General features: G+C 38.8%; 1 protein-coding gene across 1 annotated transcript in view; it reads right to left on the bottom strand.

Annotated features, from left to right (window-relative positions):
* DOK6 (docking protein 6) overlaps positions 1–12,521 on the bottom strand; it is a 244,851-nt gene extending 232,330 nt beyond the window's left edge. The window contains exon 1 of the mRNA XM_040068295.2: positions 12,410–12,521. Within this exon, the coding sequence (XP_039924229.1) occupies positions 12,410–12,475 (66 nt within the window). The 5' untranslated portion in view covers positions 12,476–12,521. The remainder of the gene's footprint in view (positions 1–12,409) is intronic.
* Positions 12,522–24,592: the final 12,071 nt, after the last annotated feature.

Below are 24,592 nucleotides of genomic sequence, written 5' to 3'. Positions count from 1 at the left end.
GAGAGACACTTCCACAACCAAGGGCAGATTTGAGGTCTTTCCTCTCTATTTGTTTATAAACTCACTGCAAGCCTAACTTAATGAACAAACACTAGTGACAAAAATCAAGAAACTCTTGGTAATTATGCATTTCTAGTTGAGCTTCCATTTTCACTATTTCAGTCACAATCATCTTAATGGCTATGCAGTCAGCTATGCTTTGTTTTATAGCTCTCTAAAGTTGACTTCAAAGGGTGGCTAGCAGCATTCCCCATTTCAGATCTCCCGTTTAACTCATTTCATCTATTGTGCATTCAGCTCAGCCCTGAGCACCGGCAACAGTGCCGCTGTGCCACCACTGCAGGTTAGCTCAGGTCAACAAAATCAATGTAATTTACAATTTACAACTTTTTATATTTTCCTGAAGTTAAAAGCCTGGCATGCACAGAAGGAGACTGTATTCCTTCATAAGCTTTTCTGCTTTTCTACCCACAGGCAGACATTTGGACCATTAGTTCAGTCCCTTTTAATCAGTACAAGTAAGTATTGTTTGTTTAAATGAGTATGCATATATATTCTTTCTAGTAACTTCCAAATTACAGGAAGAAAAACTGTTAGTTTTGCTATCAGAAGATCAGCTTGTTATGCTAGTCTAGGAAACGTATCAGATAAGTCAGGGGTAGAAGAAAGAAAAGATTCTGAAAAAGTGAACAAGAGGCACCACCTCACTAGTTTTAAATTCCATTTTGTTTAGATTGCAGCATAGAATATTCACCCTGAATAATCTTTTTTTTAAGCGAGATGACTGTAAGCCATAAAATGACATTATACAGAAACACAGCAGAAGATTTTCCATTTCAGAGAAGAGAGAAAAAAAATCCAGGCAAAAATTATTTTCTGACATCAAGAATTATGGAAAATACACCTCCAAAACCATTTTGAAACGTATTTAACCTCTGGGTTCTCTTGGGACATACACTGCATTATGTTATAATCATGTCAAAATAATGTCAAAAATATTTACGAGTAGCATTTACTTTCCTAGTTTCTCCTTCAGTTCAAAAAATCCCAAAGCAATACATCTAAACACTGCAGGTATATTATTGTATAAAAGCTGCTAGAGCAACATTTATCCTGAAATAAATAAACTATGAGGTCCACCAGCATAAATTTTTCTCTTATTATCCATAAATCTCATGTAAATCTATTCCACGGCTGCTTCACAGATTCCTCCTTACGTCTCACTGTAAGGTTTCCATTTTCCATATACCTCAGATTCCTAATTCCGATAGTTCAGCCAATGTTCTCTGCCAGCTGCTAAGCTGTTACCATTAGTTACAGCTCCCTTCCACAATTTGTAAGCATTACCTTCATCCCAAATGATTAGGAAGTGTCTGAAAAGACACTCTCTAATGATACACTACAGGCATTCAGACTTAATTCTTCAAAATAACCTGAACCTTCTGAAATGGCCATGACTCTGCAATATTCCATTTGGCCCCTGGGTCTTGGACAAGTCCTATAATGTGTAATAGCTCATATTCTAGAAATAGAGCATTTGAATTAATGTATCTACTTTACCTTTAAAAATACTGCAGTGTTCTTCTTTATTAAGACCTCTGTGACCATAAAAATAATTCCATTCTTGTTTTTCTGCAACAATATCAGACTACAGCAGACTGCTTCCTTTCTTTTGCTCCTTAATCCTTCTGCTACATTTTTATTATTTATCTGTTTACTACATCACACATCATTATTGAGAACAACAGCTGTCAGAGATTCTGCTCCATTGGGGAAGATAGATCTCAGAATTTTTCACTCTGCTTTTTGCAAATCTAATTTTCACTAATTCTCACTAGCTAAAATTTATGTGCAAATGCAGATTTAGTGCTGAGAAACTTTTTGTCTGTTGCACAGCTTTCCTTGTAAAAAATGTTTGATCTTACAACTCATCAAAAGAAATTAAAGATGTGCCTACACTGAGCACTGAGATCTAATCAAGGTAACTGTTACCTACACCTGAAACAGATGATCTAATTCATCTACATGCTCACACTTAAAGCCAAAAGTAGTTTCCTTTCTCTTATTTTTCTTTTGGATGGTTCTACATTAGAATTTTCATTATGAAAAAACTCCCAGACATCCAGGTTATTCAGTAATTTGAAAAATGTAATGTGATGAGGAAACTTGACTTCACTAATTACAATACCACCCACCTAAGTGTGTTGATAACGAAAAAGGTGCAACCAATATTATTAGCAAAGGCTACCCAGTACATTTTCAACCTTTTTCTTTGAGTTATGACACACTGAAGAAGTTACCAATCATTCAGTGATTTCAAAATTATTCTTCTTGTTGTTGCTGTTGTTGTTATAGGCTAATCAATACTCTGACAATTCTGATTGCTACAAATCTTCTGGAAGTGTTCACACTAGTATTACTATTATGGGCAAACCATAATCTGATTTTTCTCTTTATAAACTTATATATTTCCTCTCAATAAATGCTTCTACAGTGCTCTTTTTTAGCACATACTGTGTTGGTAGAGTTCCTCAAGAAACACTGCATTTTGTTATTTCTAGGTTCTGCAAGGAGACTCAACTGATTCACCCTACAACCTACACAAAGTCCCACAGACCTTCCTCTACAGGACCATGCAAATACATGCTCCCCATGCTGGGCTCCAAGATACTATGGGGAAAACAGAACTTAAGGCTAAGTATTAGCACTGCTTAGCAGAATGCTTCACATAAGCCTACAGAGCAAGTGGTTTCCAACTTTTTTGGGGAAGAACATGCCTTTCATACAATTTGGAGATGTGAAAACTGATGTCTTCTCAAAATCTGACCAGAGATACACTGCACTGGGAAAGAAAAAAGATGTTGCAGTAACATCTTTAACCCTTCCCCCTGCTTTAAAATAAGGTTGTTACTTTGTGCGCCATATATTTGACAAACACAGATTTTCTGCATGTCTGAGGAATTTACACCCACAACTGCAGACCAGCAACCCAAGCAGTTATGAAATTGTCTCAGGCACCCTATTCAGCTTTCAGGATTGTTCTGCCAAGTAAGATGTGAACAATTCTACCTTAAACATTTCAATATCTACTTTCAAAAGTGAAATTCTCCAACATTTTAGATTTTGTGCTATAATTCTGTCTCAGTGCCAAAGAGACATAAGGCTTATCAAAGTTATTGGCTTCAGACTTCTTGCATTCTTATTCCTGACACTTGTTTCTAAGAAGAAAACTGAAAACTGATGAACAATCATTTCTACCAGTAAGATCTGAGTGAAAAATGCACAATATTTTCCTTCTTTATATACGAAAATCTAAAATAAATTACAGAACAAATCCTGACAATGAAAAAAAAAATTAAAATGCCATAGAAGAATTCAATGAAACATAACCAAAAGTTTCTTTTCAACTGAAAGTCTTCATACAACATTAAAATAGACAGTGACCCTGCCTGAGACAGAGGTTGGATCAGGCGACATCCAGAGTTCTCTTTCAACCTCAGCCATTCCACAGTTATGAAATTCAAGTAACTAAAAACAAAATATCAATTATTCCAGTGTTTTCTATAGAGTTGTAGCACCTAATAATATTTTGACCACTGTCAGCATTAGCCAACCTATACATTTTAAAGGAGAACTGAACATGAGTTTAGAGCTGAGACAGATAAAATAAAGCAATCACAGGTGAAAAGATATTATACTAATTTTACAAACAGAAAAGCTCAGAAAGCCTGTTTCCCACTTACACTAAAAGCATTCACTATGCTGGTATAAGGGGCCTTAACACAGCTTTAGATTTAATTAATGTAGTGTACAGTGGGCTTAGTATCATTGAGAATAAGGCTGGAATGAATCAAAGTGCTCAAGATTACAAATTACATCTCTGCAAAAGACTAAACTTTTACTGAGTCCAATATGTCAGTACAAAGATTTTTGTCTTCTTGAAAGATGTTATTTCAAGTGCAAAAAGCTCTAGAACTCATTCCAGAACTACAGAAAATAAAACTCAGTAAAATATTTTTTATTTTAATAACCTTGCTACAGCTATGAAAAATTAACCTCCACCCTTTGCTGTTAGGACGTTTGCTGTCATAATATTTTATATATATTATACACATCATACACCTTATTATTATCATACTAATCTAGCAATTAATAATTGAACATATCAACTTCAGTTAAAATGAAGCTTCCTCTTCTTTTTAGGCACTGTACAAAACCAGTAATTATGACCACTCATTCAGAAAACTCTTTTGTATTCTTATTTTGTAAGACTTCATGCACCCTTTTCTCTTTGCAGGAAAAAAGTGTTTGCGTGAGGAAGGAGAATGTACAATTCACTCGGTGGACAGGGCACCTCGGGGAAAGACTGTCTCAAATAAAAGAAAAAAATCCAGGGACAAGCAAAGAAAGAGTATTGGAAGTATCAAGGGCTTCTTTCCCAAAGATGGTAGTAATTTGGTTCTACAGCAGTGACAGCCTTTCGATAATATTAAACTTTGCTATTAATTCTTCTTGCAATGAACAGGTAGGGGAAATATGCCAAAGAGCCCTTCCTCCAGCAGACACAGTGTGACTTTTTTTTCCAGGTCTAGTCAATGCTGGGTGCTTCTAATTCCTCACTGACATGTTAATGAATACAACCTTTCCAAAGTTCAGCTCAGATACGCCAGAGATGATGAGAGACATTTTGGCAACTGAACAACAGAGAGAAAGAAGATCAATCTTTTAGAAGATTTACACACTTCCCTTAATTATCTTCCTAATTTATGTGCATCTTAAGCGAACAGTAATCCCCATGAGGCTCCATTTGCATGGGCCTGTAACCTCTCAGTATGACAGAAATGCTGTGTTTCACATGTTGCAATTGTTAAAAAGCATCAGAATCTGGAAGACTTATTTTGCAGCGGAGATCACTTTTGAAAAGAAACATATTTCATTACCTGGTTACAGATTCTCCCCCTGCCCCCCCCCCCCCCCCCAGATTTCTAAGTAGATTTCAAAATTAACATTCATCTTCAAAATTCTTTCCAAGAAAGCTACCCTACCCTATCCTAGTCAGTAAGAGTACTGCTGGAGACAGCAGATTCAATTCTGATGTCAGCTGCAAATCTCACTGTTTGGAACTCTCTTGACTTGTAAAAAGTTTTCCGATAAAGTGGCGCATGAGCTGTATTTATCAATCACACAGATTTTTTTCCTCAGACATGATGTGTGAACATGTTTTCTACTAAAAACAACATTATTTGTAAGTAAGCATTTATGTGCGCAAGTGTCAAGATAGTTACTGCATACATTTTACTCTCACTAAAATCTTTTTTATGAGTTTGCAATTTTGTCCTGCTACCTAAAAACTTTCTCCACAGTATAAAAAGGTTTCCTTGTTTTCCTGCATTGATTTTCTTCAATAAATTTCATAGTGTTTAGAGTTGAAGTCTGTATTTTTTCGGGGGGGGAAAAAAAAAATCAACCAAACTATGGTCCATTACAATAATATACCACGATCATTTTGAATCTTAGAGTTCCACTGCAAGTTGCAAAGATTAAAAACAAAAATCACAGTGTAACATTTACAATTATTATTTCAAATATAACATCTATGAAAGGCTACAGCACACAGTAAACCACCCACATTTTGGTTCAATAACACATAATTAATTTAAAGAACAGTGAGGGATATAAGAGAGGGATATAATTTAGCATCCATACATATAAAATATCGCCTGCCTTCAACAAAGAGAATTTTACACTGTTTGCTCAGACTGAATGGAAGTATATTAACTACATCATGACAATTGTGCAAAGCTGTTCAGCTGGCTGATCTTTCACATAACCTAAAATGAAAGACAAACTTTCCAGGGCAATGTAGACCCCAAAACCTTTATTTTAATTTTATTATTTTTAAACTATTCATACTATTTCATAGCATGCTTTTTTCAAATGTCTCATTAGTATCTATCCAGAATATATGCTCTATACACAGCCACATATATAAACATATAACAACTGACTCACATATGCTGTTGCCTGAATACACTGTTGCCAGGCAACAGCTATAAAGCATTTTGCACTGCTTGCAAAAATCTGAATGAATGATTCAAAGAGAGATTATTTCTAAAAAACTAGGAAGAAAACGCACTACTGGAATTACATGAATAATTCCTTGTAATATTTCAAGGACTCATAGAGCATGTTCCTTCCATAATTTCCAATTTCAGAAAGGACAATTCCTTTGAGTAGGATTTGAAAGGCATTTTGCAACAAGGAAAATCATGTTCTATGCATGTGGCTAATGTTCCCACATGGACATTGAACCAAAGCCACCAAAGTTAATGGGTTCTTTAAATTGACTTCAGGGTCTTTTCGCTGTGTTCAGGTCTTTTCATCAGGTTTTAGTGTCCATTATAGGACAAAAATGACACACTCCTAAATGAAAAAACAGAAGGCCTTACAGAAGATACAATAAATTATCAATAAATTTTTACCATCTCACAATATGCAAGTGAAGGAGAGAGGGTCTTTACAAACACCTCTTTGCATAATCTTCATGTAGCTAAAGTGTAATCTCACTGAGGCCAATGGTATCACACACAAGATTAAAAACAGAAGCATCTATAATCCATTGATAACATGGATGTGATATGCTATCTACAAAAGAGAACTATTTGACTCTAAGTAAGTGCCATCCATTACAAAATTACTAGACCTTTGGCTATCACATCTCTTTGGAATTAAGAGGTGGGAAAGCACATCAAGAAAATAATTGGGAAGCACAGCGACTTCAAAATGCTTACCACAAGCCTGAGTCGTAAGTTGCTTTAATACAAACATTAGCATAAAAAGTTGTGGAATGTTTTTTTCCTTGTTTACCATGGCTGCAAGATATTTCTTTCAATATCGTGTACAATATGCTTAATCAATATAAACTGGTCAGAAGCTCAGGATGATTGTTCTTTCCATAATAACCAAATTGGAAATCCATGTATTTTCCTTTTAATTCTTCAAATCCATTCAGATAACTGTAGCAAGAAGACTGAAAGCAGTAATTATTGGTATTTTAAATGATACTTTCAGTATTAAGTAGAGAATGTGACTAGCTTCTTTAATGGATTATGGTGAAATCCTTTTAATTCCGTATCTCAGGTTGCCTTGAACTATCGTGAAAAGGAAATGCCTTTACGAGGAAGGAATCTGCAATCTAAATCCTGTCCATCTGGAGCTTTATAAAAATTAAAATGAATTTATTATAAATAGGAATTAAGCTTTTATAGTTTAATTTGAATTATTTTCATACTTCAAGACATAACTCACAGTTTGTATCACCGGTCAGAATGCAGCTATATAAAAGGCAATCCCGGTGCTTACAATCAGGCTGAGCACCTTTCCCACAGATAATAATATAAAATAATCTATGGAAAGGATATCCATTCCAGGTGCACCACTTGCCTGTACTTTTTCATGTGTTTGTTTGTTTCTTAGTGTAAGCTGTGGCAACTCCAAGAAATAGACAAACCTCTACTTTGCCCTCTGTATTCATCATGACCCACTTGCAGAGCCAGTGCAATCAATCAATGTAATCTCAAACCCAAGAAATTTTGCAGGTCCCTTTGCTTTCTTCACCCAAAACATACACACAAAATCAACTGAATGTTAGGACTTTTTAAGATACGTGTTGCAATTATTTCAAGAGGAACCACACTGCAATCAGTAGTTCATATTCACAGCATTGTTAGTCCTGATTGATTGAAGACGGGGTTAACTGGAGAAGGAAAAATACTGTGTTCATTTACAGAAAAGGTACCTGTAATGATCTAGAAGTATGGTTAAAAATAGGGGGAGGTTATACGGTAAAACTCCTAATTTGGTGACTAAGAGCAACCTACTATTTATTACTCAATCAAGACTGACTGGCAGGTACAATTTTCTCTTCAGATAGTTGCATTAGAGGATAAACTGAAGCACCCAGAAAATAATTCCACTTAGTATGTGGAAACATGGAAAAATTAGTAATTATTAACAAACAGAGTGAAAATTTCCAAGAGATAGGATTCCTTCATTCCACAGCTGAGGCGTGACAAAAAAAAAAGACAAAAACAAACAAACAATAGGATTATGACTTCAAAGATTGATATGGGTCAAAACAAGACTATCAAAGTGACGCAATGTTCATTTTTAATTAGACTTCCTAATGTGACACCAAATTGATTTTTTTCCTAAGAAACAGAACTTCAGCAAGGGATGAAATCCTCACAGCTTAGTTTATTAGGAGGCAACAAAGGGATTCCAATCTGCTACAAGAAAGTTTCAGCCTATAAGCACAGCCAGTGCAGTACAAAATTGTGTCATATGAATTTTAATGTGACACAAGTATGAAAGATTCCAAAAGAACAAAGGCAGCACAGTCCTGCTCCACACTACACAAATGACCTATTCTGATCTGAACAGCACACCACATTACAATCAAATTTATTTCAAAGGAGGGTCACACAGGTCAAATGTAATGGCTGCAAAAATGAGTATTTCCTTTATGTAGTATAAGAGAAAAGCAAAATATCAAACAATGCAGGAATGCCAGGGCACTGAAAAGAAAGGCATATTTAGGCTGCAGGGAAACAGTTTTAAAAAAGATGTTTTAATTACAGTCATCCTCAATGACTGCAGTTTCTAAGTTTCAAAGACACTGTGATACCTTGATAAAGATGTGACATACAGATGAGCTTGCCTACTACATAGCCTTTAACATATATTTGACATTTTAAGGCACCAGAGAAAAGTTTCATGTCACATCATTCCTAAGAAAAGTATGGAGACAGGCTAAGTGGTCAGACTGGCTGGATACCACTTTATGGCCTGTTATCTCCATGGCAGAAACCATGATATTCCCAGAGTCAGAATTCAACAACAGAGAGGCTGGTAAAGCTCCTCAGCTGACTATCCAACCTTACAAAAAACCCCCAACTTTTACATCATAAAGGTATCAGAACAATGAGGTCTACTTGAAAATACTGGAGTGTCAGAAGAATATAACATTCAATTTACTTATTAATGAATTTCTGTAAACAAGCACTTAAGAATTACAGTGAAAAGCAGGGAAAATAAAAGTTAATGATCCAGTATCACTAAATAAAAAAATAAGGACAAATTCTCCCAGTTCTTCTTGCCATGCATTTCCATCAAGATTTAGGCATAATTTTTGTCTTCAAACCACTTTTCTGAATAAAATCAATTACTGATGGGAAACAGCTCAAGTCCTGACTTCATGAATACTATGAACAGAATTTGAAGGTATGTGGGGAGTAGGCAGATGGGCCAACAAGGACTTAAAGCAAGGTATAGGTATAAAACATCAGAAGGAAACATTATACTGTGTTAAAAAAATTCAAATATTTCTATTTTGCAATTAGATAAAGATTTACTACTTGGGTTTTTGTAAATTAAATTCTTGAAAAAGTAAATTCTACCAGAAAGTTCTCCCCAAATGAAAGCTTGTTGTGGTGGGTTTTTTTAATAAAATGAAAATAAAATGTTGAAGTATCTTCCATTTGATTCCTAGCCAGGGCTCCCTCAGTCACAAAACAAAACAGAATAAAAGCTGAATTGGAAGAATTTCTGTAATGAATTGGCTACCAGCCTAAAGGTTAGAATTAGTTTTATTGCCCAAGTCTAGCACTAAAATTAGCATTAGACACCTCAGCTCTCCAAGTTTTAATCAATCTGCTTTTCAGGAGACTTTGAAATATTCAAAGAATGTAGGCTAATATGACCAAAAAAACCTACCCCAGTAACTTCCAGTGTGTAAGAATGAAACATAGCTAGCAAGAGATAAAATTCCATTGCCATATTTAAAAATTACCTTAGCCTTAGTTTCCAGAACCCATAGCTCTCTTCCCTCTTTATACAGTATTTTTGGGGTTTTTTGAGGTTAAAAACATTCATTTGCTAGCAGACATCTATATCCCTAAAAACTTATTGGTTCACCTACATTATGACGGCTCCAGTGTAAGTCATTAAGATTTGGACTTGGAGACAGGCATAAAGGAAAAAAAGACCAACCTTTAATGTTTCACTCACTTGGTGAATAAAAATTGCATTCATTTAGATATTCAGTCACAAGAATCCAATTAGCTACGGATATATACAAACATATTCATACCTTTCAACCATCACACTCGTTTGAATTTTGATGTTATTTTCTGTAAAATACAATCCCTTTTAAATTGTGTTGAATAGATTTATTCAGATGTGCATTTCCATATGTCATAGTTAAGCTTATACTACCACCTGCCTGAGGCTGTATAGTCTGAACTGTCACCCTCACACACCAGTAGGAGAAAATCCTCCACAGACACTGTACGAACTATTTCCCTTCTGCTTAGGGCAGAGCTACGATACTCATTACGACCATGGAAAATATCCATGCAAAAAAAAAGTTTTATGTATCCCCCTTAAAAAAAAAAAAAATCAGACTAACATCTTCAAAACAAAATATTCACACTACATAAGATATTTTGCAATGAAATATCCCTCTCTTCACAATTTTTTTTTTACACAGGTCAGCAAGTATCATCGAAGATTACTGTGACATGAGCTCTACATTTGTTGCACATACGCCACAGACATAGGTATATAAAAGTATTTGCATATATATAATTTCACACTTAAAAGACACTTGAGATGGCTTCAAATCCAGATTTGCACACCAAATAGATAAACTCTTCTTCCAGCTACTAACATCAAGGTGACAGGATACCATCGTCTCTCTGCTTTGTGCTGGGCACATCCAATAACACTGCTGAGCAGGGGAAAAACTGATGAGCAAAGGTTAAGCAGAGGACTGCCAGAAACAAATGAAGGCTTAGAAATTGCTTCTTCAGATAAGATTAATTCTTGACTGATGCACAGAACGACTTTGGGGTTGCAAAATCATTAATAAGAGCAACCATTCTCTTTGGATTTACACCATCTCTCAAACATTTGTAGTTGAAGCTATTAAGGGTTTGGATCAAACTTTTCTGTGCTCTTTTGGAATTAACAGCCCTGTCAAGTCACCAAAGTACTCCAAAGGTCAGTTTATGATTAGTGTCCCACCATCCTGAACACTGTGTCTGCAAGCAATTCATAGCATCTGGGGGGGGAAGGGAGCAAGGGGGAGGAGGAGATAAATATTAGCACTGCGATAAGCTCACAGAGCACGACTTGGAGGAGGGCAGATTTCACACGGTCCCTGCTGTTAGGTTTCAGGGGAAGCAGGGACCATCTCCCTGGAAGGGAGAGCTGGCAGAGACCCTGCGCTTTTCTGCACACCTGAAAAAAAACTAAAAGAGTGAACATAAAGAACATCAAACCTCCTCCCAGCCTCAGGGACTTGTACCTTTCGGGATTATTGGCAACATCAGTAGCTGTGCAAGCAAGCATTCCTGTCCTCTCACAAAGGGTAGGAGAGAGCCCAAAGCGATGACTGCCGGGACCGACTGAAGTTTAGAAAATCCTGACCTCTGCACGCACTCTGCTCAAACTTCACTGCCTTTTCAAGATTTGCTGCATCCCTCGAGGGAAAGTGCCCACGGCCAATCTGACAGCACACACGGTGTCGCTGAGCATCCCGGTGGGCACTGCGAACAGCCACCCTCACCTAAGAGACTGCCCCTAGTTTTTATCACTGTCAGCCTCCGCATCTGCCTTTAGGTTCATGGGGCTGTCACCCCATTGCCTCTCTGCCCATCCCCGGTGCTCTGCAGGCTCCCATTCCCCAGTGGCCCGTGCCACAGGGCAGAGCACCATCACACCTCCACGCCCGCTTTCCTCTGTTACTCCGGCGCCAGCAGAGTGTTTTCTGACCCTACCCTGATTGAAAACATAACTCTCTGAAATGGGAGGGATATAGAGAGGGAGAATCTGTACACAAAGTTTGCAGCTCTTGCCTGCGCCTTCCTCCCCCCATCCAAGCCCTTGCCGGAGGCAGCAAGGCGAGGGACAGGGGAGCGCAGGGACGGCCAAAGTGGAGTGCCAGCCTGGGCTGGGGAACTCGAGGAGGAGGGGGACACGGGGCGCAGCTTTCCGCGGACAGTGACCCTGGCGGGCGATAGCTCAGATAGAAGGGAGGAGCGGCGCCTTTCCGGAGAGGGAGCAGCCGGCTCTCTCCGAGGCGCAATGGCAGCGCATCCCCACCGACTCCTCCGGAGCTGGGAGCCAAGTGCAAGCCCCGGCAGCAGCACCAGCGGTTGCAGCAGCAGAGGTAGCCCCAGCAGCAGCGGCAGGAGCAGCAGCGGCAGCAGCAGCACCAGCAGCAGGTCGCCGCGCCCCGCGCTGGCGGCCCCGGCCCGGGGCACCACCGCCCCCCCAGGCCGACGAGGCGACACCCAGCGCCTCGTCCCCACCCCGGGCAGGGCCGGCGAAGGGAGAAAGAACTCACCCCCAGCTTCCTGCTGCGGATTTTTACGTAGCCCTGCTTGACTATATCGTTAAAGTTGGAGGCCATGGCAAGCGCTGCCTGCTTCCTCCCCTCCGCGCCCGGAGTCCTCCTCCGCCGCCGCCGCCGCCGCCTCCTCCTCCTCCTCTCCCGGGCCCTCCCGGGTGCTGCCGGCCGCTAGCTCCAGAGGCGCTTCTGGCATCCAGGCAGCGGCAGTCGCCGCGCTCCGCTCCGCCCGCGCCCCGCTCCTCCCGCGGCCGCTCCGCTCCGCTCCGCTCCGATCCGCCGGGCGGCCGCTCCGCCCCGCTCCGCTCCTCCGCCGGCCCCTCACTGCCCCGCTCCAGCCGCCGCCCGACCCCGCTCCGCACCGCTCCGCCCGGCGGTGGCTTCGCGGCTGCCCGCGCCTACGGCCGGGAGCGGGCGGGGCGGCGGGCGGGGCGGAGCGGGGACACCGCCCCCGGCGCCGCGGCCGCGGAGCCCGCCCCCAGCGCCGGCGCTGCCCCCCGCCCGCCGCCGGGGCCCCGGGGAGGGGGCCGGGGGCGCCTCGGCCCGGCACAGCCCGGGTACGACACGGGGCGGAGCCCGGGTGGTCTCCTCGGCCACCCCGGTGTTGCCCGCTTTTCGCCAGGCCGGCGGATGGCTGCGGCCGCGACATCCCCGGCTCGGGTCGCAGATCCCTTCGGAAACACGGCCCGGGAGGGCATCCTTCAGCCTCGTGCGTTCAGGAAGCCGCGTAGACGCCCGGCAGCAAACGTGGAACTGTTGTGTCCGTACAACAAACTTAATGAAACAAATATCTAGGCTACAGCAGTGAAGGAAGAAAAGAAGGAAAAGAAAAATAAAAAGGCACAAGTCCAGCTAAAGTTGAAAAATTGCTTGTCGCACACAGACTTTCTGTGCTCTCCACGGTGATGTCCATGTGTTTTAATTACTGCTCACTCATGTGGACCTAGCAGAAGAATGCCTTCTGAAGAAAGCATGTTTAGGAGACACTAGGAAGGGGAAAAAAATCAAAACCCAAACAAAAACAAACACACAAAAACCCAAACAAACAAACAAAAACCCAACCAAACAAAAAAAACCGAGGATATTGTGTTTGATTTAGCTACTCGTAAAATAGGGATGGAGGACAAGAATGGATCTAAGCCACTTGAGGGAAGAAAAACTACAGATATATGGGACTGACAAGATAGTGCATGACTATTGTTACATAAAATTATACTCAACAAACGCTTTCAGAGGAAAAAGTTTGATTGGTGTGATAAGCTTAACGAAAGCTTCATGTGCTCTTTCGCTAGATATCTACATTCAACTGCGCCATTGCCCTCAAGTTTTCCGAAACAGGAATTTGCAGTATAAGGTGTGCTGCAGACTGGGGTGATGGAACATAATTATATCGCTGAAAGATTGTTAGATTTATTTCTGATTTTCAAAATCAATAGACAGCATTAGAGATTAGCCTTGAAGCAAATACGAAAGATACAATCTAGAAAAATTATTGCAGTGCTTGGGTGATGGAATTATAAGGAAAAACTTAATAACTTTATAAAACTACCTGCATCCATCTCTGGAGCTCTTAGCATAGGAAAGACATGGAACTGCTAGAGAGGGTGCAGAGGAGGGCCATGAACATGATCAGAGGGATGGAAAATCTCTCCTGTGAGGAAAGGTAGAGACAGTTGGTGTTGTTCAGTCTGGAGAAGAGAAGGCTTCAGGGTGACCTTGTAGTAATCTTCCAGTACGTAAAGGGTACTACAGGGTACAAAATTATTTTTGCTAGTCCACTATCAACGGGGCAGGGTATCCCATTTAAAAATAACAAACCAAAATGGAATCTTAACATTATGGTCTTGCATCTTCATTGACTGCTTTTAGCTTTGCATTCAAGTCTAATGAGTGTGAATATTACGAGACTATGCCAAGAGAATTCCCTTTTCTGAGAATAACCCTTTTTATTTGTTCCCAAACTTTTTTCCCTTAATCAAATAGCAATTAATGAAGCTCATGGAAGTTTACCTATCCATTTAGTTTCTGGCAACCCAGTTCCCAATTATACAAATTTCAGAACAACTGCTAGGAATAGAGATTCTGCATTATTTCTATCCAAACAAAAACTGCTATATAATTACACACTTTTTACTAAAAGATATGGTCATCTGAAGGAATAGAGAAAAATACTTAGCCTATATATAATTGTGGCTTCCTTGGTATTTCTAGTGAAATGTCAAAAGGATGAGTTTGAACTCCTAGTTTGGGGCAGAATATTACTTCCTCCTTAATTTCTATTTTAAAGATATATCAAACCAGAATATTCAGTGATTTTAGGGAGAAAACTGGGATATGCCTGCAAGAGAATTCTTTCAAGACACCTTACCACTTATTAAACAAAAGCTTTGTTCAAGATGAGACTAGTGATTGTTTAAAGTACAGAAAGCTCTTGAAGGATCAAAAAGGAGAGGAACATTTCCTTTCAATTGCCAACCAGAAAAATACATAATCCTATTCAATTAACTGACAAAAAGACATTTTCCTTACAGATTAACCCTGAATGATTTGTAAGTTTGTAGAATTGGTTTTGCGTGCAGTCCCTGCCCCCTCTTCACCACATCTCAGCTACCCAAAAATGGACTTGTAGGATCTGAGGAAAATTATATGTGCTCTCAAGCAGATATAGAATTAATGCAAATTTTTTTTTTTTTTTTTTTAGATTGCTCTGTTTATCATTCAGAAAGAGCAGCAGTTTCAGAACACACAGCATTCCTAGGCACTCTTTAGTTTTCCAATTTCTGCAGTAAGGATACAGCAGAATTTGTGTCACCTCCCTAACATGCATGTCTTGTCAGAATTCTGAACAGTGGAAAATTTCTTGCCAATGAAATTGAAGACAGTGCTATATTTCCAAAGCTAATCATCCATTTATTCTTGAGTATATTGTTTTATCATATAATATGCATGGAAAATTGTTTTGATTTATAATAATCATATAACTAATAGTAATTTTCAACAGATTTTTCTGCAATTATTATTGTTTCTGTATTTTTATTTAAAATTCATGTATGAATTGTATTGTTATTACTTGTTTATTACAACAAAATACAACAGAAATACAATAAAAGATAAGCAAAATATGTGTAAAATACAAAGCATTTTCATTCTACAGTCTCCAGAGTGTAAATTAGGCAGCCTGAGCTTATAAAATGATCAGTCTGGTATTTATTTTCAGCTGCTTTGGATAGCACCAGACAGAATAATCAAATATTCATTTGCATATGAGTCCCATGGGCAGCTTGGGGCACAAATGCATAGCAAGGCCACTCTGAATCACAGGAACACCGACAAACTGTCTTGTTACTTCCCCACAAAAATACTCTTGTGTTCACATGACATGCCGTCTTGGTTTGAAAAGACAGGTATCTGCTAGGGAGAGGCAGGCCTCTCTAGGAATGGGGAATTCCAATCCTTCCCTCCGTGTTATAATTTGGAAGATTAAAAAAAAACAACTTTTCAGTCAGAGCTATGAGGAAAGGAATAACAGTTCTTTACTAGTAAATATAACAGGACAGACAAACAACAACAGCATTTATAATAACAGTAAAACAGAGCCAAGAACCCCGAGGGGCTTTGTCTCACCAGCCCCGGGCAGTCTGATCTCTCGGGGCCCCGAGAGCACCAAACCGAAACGGTGGAAACTTGGGGCTGGTGGCTGGAAGTGGTGGATTGTCCTCGGCAGACAGGGAGGTGTCCTGGCAGGCGAAGTGAGCAGTGCTGGAGGAGCCGCGGCGGCTGGACCCGGGCTGACCCAAAATCCAGCAGGGCAGGCGAAAAAAATCCGAATTCCTGGGTGCTCCAACAGATGATAGAATTCTCAGGACCGAACCCCTCCGTTAACTGTGGAATCCACGCAGCTACCTGTCGTTCAACCATCCTCCTCCCGGAAAACCGAGAGCCGAAATAAGAACCCCCACCCTCAGCTCCCGGGAGCCTTTTTCCTTCCCCACAACTAAGTGATCAACTTCCATTGTCCGGGTTGAGCACCCTTTAACTATTAGTATTTAGTCTTCTAGAAACTTATGGGGGGGAAAAAATTCCACAGGAAAACTTAACCCCCAACGCATGCATACATTGTATTTTCTGAGAAAGTCACAGCATACAAAGGAAGATTCCTCAAAGCAGCCACCCCGAGTGTTCTGTCTCTTCAGAAATCTCAGGAAGTCAAATAGTCTCAGAAACTCAACAGGTACAAACTCAGTGGGCAGTGTCAGGGAGGACAGAGTATGATTCCTTCTGAAGAATATATTCCCATGAGTAAATGCCTTATATATTTGCAAAAATATTATGTTTTTTATATGGCTGCTGGTGTGAAATCATCATATGGAAAGGAAAATGATTCAGCAGGTAATCAAGTCACAAATTATTTCAAGCAGAGAAGTTAATTTTTAATCTATCTAACATAAGTGCAATCAAATCTAATACTATTTTGGACAGATAATATGTATTGCTGTTTACATCTGACAGAAAATTAATTTGAATGAAATTATCTTCACCTGTGCTTACTTGACGAAATGAACAAATTTAGGCAGTATATATTTTAAATCTGAAATTATGTGTCCACTGTTTGTGAACGATTCACATTCATGAATCATTTTCCAGTGATGGTTATCAGTGTTTGAAGTTTCTAGCCAGGGTGCACTTTTACCACACTTGCCAAAGACATGCACAGAGAGCTCCTCTCAATTTCTATCTGTTTCTCCCTCTACTTCCCTGACCAAATACCACCTGAGACTAAAGGAAAAGCTCTGGTTAAAAGTTTATCAGGGAATGGCAGTTAAAATTTATTCAAGACACCTGATAAAAAACATGTTCTCAACTAAAGCTGTTTCCAATCTAAAATAAACAGTCATTTTTATTATAATAGAAATTTGCATAGGCAATGCCAAGAAAGAAACATTAACTGATGTATTATTAATGTGTTGAAAGCCTACCTTCAGCTAGGCTTCAGACAATTATTTTGCTCCAACCATAAATCACATACTAACCAGAGTCCTTTGTGAACTAGCATGAAATATAAATCATGTAGATAGACAATATTAAAAAACTATTGTTTTCCATGGGCATTAAAAAAGCAAAGCCATTAGTTCCTGCACAAAACCACATGCATATTTATTACTGGCTTTCTATCCAGACCAATAGTACCTATTTTTTTATCCCCCAACTATAGGTTAGATATGTAGGTTTGCTCCCAACCTGTGTCAGAAAGGTAAATTTTAAAAAGAGTCACTTCCTGGTTTATAGAGTGATATTTTACAGCTGATTAGTATGGTTTTGGAGATCAGAAAAGGGAATATTTTCACCTCTGCTTTTCTATCAGAGACCCAGTAAGAGTCAAAATCTCTGCTCCTCCAAGACTCTGACTTGGACACAAATCTTTTATCACTTTGTCCCAAACCGAGAAGCACCATGGGCATGACTGAGGCCCCTGAGACTGTGTAGGCAAACTATTTTTTTCTTGGCAGATGTGCTCACTCAGAGGTAACTACACCAGCCAGAGGCATTACTTTCCCCAGATATCTGCGTTGGTCTGGTTTTGGAGAGCAACACCCTGCAGCAGTGATATTAGAAGAATTTGTATACCGACTTTATCATAAAGGGCTTAGGCTGATATATTTGACCATGAAGTGTAATACCCAAGAGTAAGGTACTGTGCTTCTGCTGGCGGGGAAATAATGTTTCAAAATAAGGCAGCTAAATCTTAGGCAACCCATTAGACCTAATTCCCTTGCAAACAAATATAGATATAAAAATATTAATTTTTTGACTGGCTTCTGCCAATTTCTAAACATGAAACATGGTGAATAACACATAAGCTTTCTATTTAAAATAACATATTTGGCATTTTACCTAAAATGCTCTAATTATCTTCAGAAACAGCTCCATGAAAACTTTTAGGGAATGAAATCCCATATTGTGTAGAATTATTTTCCATTAAAATTGCCTTAAAAGACTTGAAGGTTAAAACTTAGCTAAGTGCACTTAAGATTTAAGAAAAACTTGAATTCTAATTCATCCAAGTTTTCTAGTGTTTCTGCCATGGGAAGTCCTGCATTAAATATATATATATATATATATATATATATATATATATATATATATATTCCACCTACTTACTACCTTTCTTTGCATTTTGTATGGTTTTCTAATCTATAAATAGTCAGAGCTATGGTCTGTTAATGAAAAGAACTGCAGTGGATCAAAAGCTACCAAATGCATTCTAAGCATGTTCTTTTCCTACTATTCCTCCTGTCTTACAGAGAAGTTATTATATTTGATTGTCCTATCTGGTTTGCCACCAATTCTATCCTCTCAGGTAGCATTTGAGCTTGGTCTTGTGACAGAGACTCCAAAAAGATAAATTTAATTGCAAGCTAAACCATGTGATATTGAGAAAGAGAATGAATGTAGAAAAGAGGTCTATTCACATTGTATTTCTTTTAATAGAAAGAACAAGGTTTTATGAATGTGTGTACAGAAATATGCACAAGGGGAGAAAAGCTGCCTACACCAAAGAATGTGGAAATGAAGAAGTAGGATAGAACTGTTAATGGAAGAACCTTGAGAAGAAAAGGGAGTGACACAAGGAAGTGTCTCAGTGCCAAATTTCACAAGCAAAGTCTTCCAAAACACATGTGAAAGCTAGGACAGTATATCTTAGCATATTTTGTCTTAGTGTTGACCCATTCTTTCCCCTTCTTACCCATTTCTATGAGAGAAGGCAGCAAGAGCCTGAGAAAATAGAAGGAGATCTGACTCAAATTCACGGGAGATTTCAGCTTGACCTAACAAAAAAAGGAGTGGAATCTAGCCAAAATGCTGAGGAACAAAATGTGAGTATTGTTAAATATAGCCTTCATCACAAATTTTGTTGCCTTATTCTTTTTCTGTATTTTTGCTATATTGTTGCAACTCCATGTTTTAAGGAAGTTGTGTTCTCATGGCCTTCAATTTTGTCTGTTGGGGAAGCTGACTCTTAGTGGTGATATGCAAGCTGATGTATTTCATTATGACAGCTGTGGTGAGTCTATTGTTAAGATACAGGTCTTCAAATGTTTTAACATCCAGCTTTTACCCATACTGTTCCAAAATATCTAAACATGTACCTCCACTTGTAACTCTAGACCAGCTGGGAGGTGCTGGTGTGGAGATCTGAGAGAAAGAGAATAACCAGAGTTGTGTAGGATAGCTTTGGATGTACAGGTAGGTACCAGGAAGCATGTCTAAGTAGGGACCATCCTTGAGAATATGCACAGGATACTTGTGCAGACTGACATAGCCTTGCAGGCTGACCAGCCACGTAGGAGTATGAAGAATTGAAAGGTGGGTCGTAGCTTAGAAATTCTGTGAATAGTGATGTCAGGTAAAGAACACAGACTGTGACTTGTCTTATCAGTAAGGGAAGGCAAGTAAAGGTTCAGCTATCACATATTCAGCATTGCTGTTATCTTCAAGCCAATCCCTGTGATCACACTTCTGGACTATACAAAGCATGAGTTTCTTATGTCCAGGTGTTGCAGGGGACAGTGGGTAAGATGTAATTACTGAGGCCAGGACATCTAATAGAGGAGAAAAATCACGGATCTCTAGCAGTTCAGAGTTCACTGGTCTTGTACACAAAATGGCTTATTTAAAATCCAGCTGTACTGACAGACCACCAGCCCCTAACACTGCAAGCAGCCCTGCAGCAGAGAAAGGTGTCTGGATGCATAACTTCTCCAGGTTTTCACAGCCTTCACTAGTTCAAAGAGTAGTCCTGATGGATATCACATTTCAGAATATAGCAGTGTTGGTGGTAGTGGAGGAAGCAAATCTCACAAGCCCGCTGCCTCAGCATCACACCTCACATTATTTACCACAAAACGTACTGAAGCTTTTGAGAGCAGGATGAGGCGCTTCCTTCAGGTGAGTGTACAAACCCACAGTTTTATAAACCTTTGTTTTTCTGAGAACATCCCAGGTAACCATACCCCAAACCTGTGCACACTCCACTATTGTTTGGGTGTATCTGAACTGACTCTGAAATAGATGTCAGATTTGCAGAGATATTCCATGGTTTGCTGTAACTTTCGCAGGACAAGACTGGGACTCACAGAAGTGTGAGCTCATAGGGAGGTCTAACTTTCATGGGAATGGCCCAAGATTTGGGGATTGTACTTCATTTACATAATCCGGAACATGGCTGTGCCTTAAAATCCAGAGAGATACCAAGCATCACTCTTTTGAAATCTACAGAAATCATGACTGCAGTCTGCATTTTCCCTGGGCTGACATTGGCTTGTTCTACTCTGCACAACCCCAGCAATTCCAGCTTGGGTCCTTTGCGTGGGTAGGTGGAGAGTGACAGGAGGGAAAATCTATTTCAATCTTCACAGACATGTGCTTTTCCAATGCAAGTGGAGCTGTTTTTAATGTGTTACCAAATCATCATTCCTCACCCTCCATTGCCTGTGATATCGGGTAGAGTAGGCGGTAGGCACCCCTTCAGGGAATGCACAGTGTAAAACATAAATATTTTCCTACTTATCTTCAATCACATATGTGTATGATTTCACAACTTAATCTTACCTGAGTACCTTTGCAGAATGCAGAACTCAATATTAACATCACAGACTTTCTGTAGCTCTTTAGAAGTATTAAGGCATTGTGTACATGGCTAATTGCCCATCCTTTATCCTTTAGAGTTAATACTTATTACTCTTTTATTGTAGTTAATGTATTTTTTCCTCTGTATAAGCTGCGGCTTGAGAAAATACAAAATAGTTGGACATTATTTTGAAAAAATGGAATTTGCGATTTTTTTTCTAGGTCAAATAGTTCAAGAAAGGCTTTTCAGATGAGATAATTTTTCTCTGAAAAATTGCTCTCTTATCACATTTGAAAAAAATTGTGACATTTTAGGCTGAATGAGAAAATCTTCTCTACCATGCATTAATTTGCCTCTAAATGTGCATGTTAGGATGTGTTCATACACAAATAAATGTAGGGTCCAAAGTGTAACTTATAATAGAACTGTTATCTGCTCTCCTGCCCTAACAGCGCAATAAAGCTCTTGTGTACATGTGTAAAATGGAGTTAAACGTTTTATGAACGTTTAAATATCATCCAGGAATCCATCAGCTTCTGACTTATTTGACCACAAGGGGTTTTTGGTTTTGTTTTTTTTTTTTTTTATAGCTTCAATTTAGTTATGTAGACCTGGGCACCTAACTCATTCTTTTGTTCCAAAGACAGTAATTTTAAAGGAATACTCTCCACAAACCTACCAGTTTGAAGCACTAAATGTATTTTCAGGCATCTGTAATAATTTGATAGAAGTTTCTGAGTTGACCATTTGTGATTGTCAGATATGCTATTACTTGCCTATCATCTTTTATTAGAAGGAGATTTTAATTTGCTTGTTCTTTGCTGCGTGTATTTTTATTTTTTTAATACATATTATCCAAGTTTTACCTTTTAAATATGACAGACTATTTTAATCAGGAACCAACATTATTATTCATTTCAAAGATGAGATAACTGCAACTGTTACACAATTTCCAGTAGCTATTATCCTTATTGAAAACTGAGATGTTTTTTCTTCCTCCTATGAATCTGAAATTTGTATTCTAAGACCAGCACTTTCTGGAATTACTCCTTTTCTGGAAGGCATTTTTAGCTAGAAAATATTTATTCATTAAAGTTTGATACTTTTTTTATAGTCTCCAGCTTGTTAATTTTAAACATACTGAAGACATTTGCTTTCATCCTCTGTGAAGGCCACGGCTTTTTGAAATGACAACAAGCACTGTGATGGTTAAGCATCTGCTAAGATTAAAAATAAGGGGAACTTAAAACAAGGTTTTCTTTTCCCAGAATTCAACAAATAGATATTAATAGTGGGTATGAGATTGTATTTGATATTTTCAGAGCCTGGTGGGCAGTAGAACAACCCTAAATGTGGGTGACATAATTACCTTAACAACTAGATGACATTACATTGAAAAGATTCTAATTAATTCTTCATTGTTTTGCTGATTCCATTCCTGCCTGGTCACATTAGGATTAGGAAGGAAAGTCACAGCAGAAAGCCACCTAAGCAGAAACCAAGTGGAAAATTCAACATTCTCTCTCCTTAGAATCAGAAAAGTTGCTTGTTTACCTTTTGTGCTCAAACAGAGACCAGAAAAGAGGGTCATATAACCCCCAGAAATATAATTTTGGTGAAACCTTTGAAGAAAGACTTTTGAACTCATTCAGTGTATCCTTTATATCTTATTTAATATTCCTTCTTAATGAGTATTACTTAGTATTACTACACTTAGTATTACTTTAATTAGTATTACTTATGTTAAGCTATCAATTTCACTTGCTACACACATGCACAAAAATATTAACTATATATCAGCTTCAATTGTAATGGCTTTACTATTATTACAGCTAACTCTTGCATTTCACTTCCAATTAAAAACATATCTCACAACCAATGACATTCTACCTTTGCCAAAATACTGTGGTTTGGGATTTTTTTTTTAAATTTTAAACTTAACCAACAAACTCACTACTATTTATTATTAGAGAATCTGGTACTCAGAATAGTTTCTATTGATAAGTATGCTTACAGAAAATTACCTTCTAATAATAAAACATCATAGACATCTGAAACTAAATCTTCCCTCCTCTGCAATATGAAAATTTCCAACTTAGGTCCACAGTATGTAATTGATGAAGGCAGGTTTGACAGACTTTCTTCACCCCAACACCATGCACTTCCTGTCATCATACCATCCCAGCCAATTAAGAGAAATGGAAAACAAAGTCTCTTTCTCACTCCTACCCTGTTTAACGGAAACTCAGTGAAATAATTTTGTTTACTGCCTGCTATTAGAAGTACTGCTTTTTTTCTGTGGTTTTGTTTTAGTTTTGGTTTTGTTTTGTTTTTAATGAAGAAATGTGGAAGATACCATCTTGACTGAGCCCAGTAGAAGCAGCCAGAGATGAAGAAGTCATCAACAGTCCTAGGAAACTTCATGCCTCCACACAGAGCTGGGTCACTGCAGAAATGAGAAATACACAGTATGTTCTTCAGCATTCCCCTACAAAACCAATGACATTAGGTTTTCACGGAGAAAGTACACACAATCCAGTAACATAGGAATGCCAGCTGGAAACAAAAAGAAAATATAAAACCTACTTATGTATCATCAAAAATATGTATGGTGCTACATGAAACCAAGAAGAAAAGCTCAGCATTTCAAAATCTCCCTGGAGATACACTCGTTCTTTCAGGAGAGAGTGACCAGAAGTTTTAATTGCTGGCATTTTTCATTCTAGGCTTTCTAAATCAGGAAATGTCCAACAAGTATTCAATGGCTACTGTGACATTGGATCAAATCGTTAAAAAAAAGTAACAGAGGATCTCCTTGAATACTCCTAAAAATTGCTTAAGATCCTTGATGTGTAACTAGGCAGGTATTCAGAAACCCTAAATGGGGATCCTCAGAACAACTGAAAATCAAACCTCTGTTAGGATGTAGTCCCAGTGGGGTGTCAGAGGAAGGAGTGTCTTCACACCTTCCTGTTTTCATAGAAGGCATAAGCAGTTTGAGTTTTGCATAGGACTGACTGGGCAGGTCTAACAAATGAACTAATTCTTTTACTAGTTTTTCTCTGGTTTTGTAAAAAAGTTTGAAATGGTGTAAGCTGGCTTTCTTCTTTTTATTGCATTTAATTTTATGGTTTCTTCAGGGGTTTTTTCCCTTCTATTTAAGTTATATAATGCTTTTATGTCATTTTCCTGATGCATTTTAAACAGCCTACATACTTAAGTACAGATTTATATGTGTGTATGTATTTATATGTATTAATACCTTCCTAAGGATCATGTCTTACTACAGCTCTGCCACACAGCAGCAAGTGAAAATCTCTCTCTCTGCTCCATAGCAGTTACAAAGCCCTTTAGTGCTCTACCATATCTCTTTCTAATAAAGCTGTGCAGCTGGAGGCCTATTCTGCTATCACCAGTGTGTGTGAATGCATTTGGATTTTGAGTAGGTCTAATGTATAACTTACAAAAAGATAATTCCACTTACATGCTGAAAAATGTGCAGTCCCTCATTTATATCCTATGTAGGACACTGCTGAGGATTTTTACCTCAT

The sequence above is a fragment of the Hirundo rustica genome, chromosome 1 (genome assembly GCF_015227805.2).
Source record: "Hirundo rustica isolate bHirRus1 chromosome 1, bHirRus1.pri.v3, whole genome shotgun sequence".
Taxonomy (NCBI): domain Eukaryota; kingdom Metazoa; phylum Chordata; class Aves; order Passeriformes; family Hirundinidae; genus Hirundo; species Hirundo rustica.
Note: the sequence above shows the minus strand (reverse complement) of the source record. Positions and strands in the feature narration are given on the sequence as shown.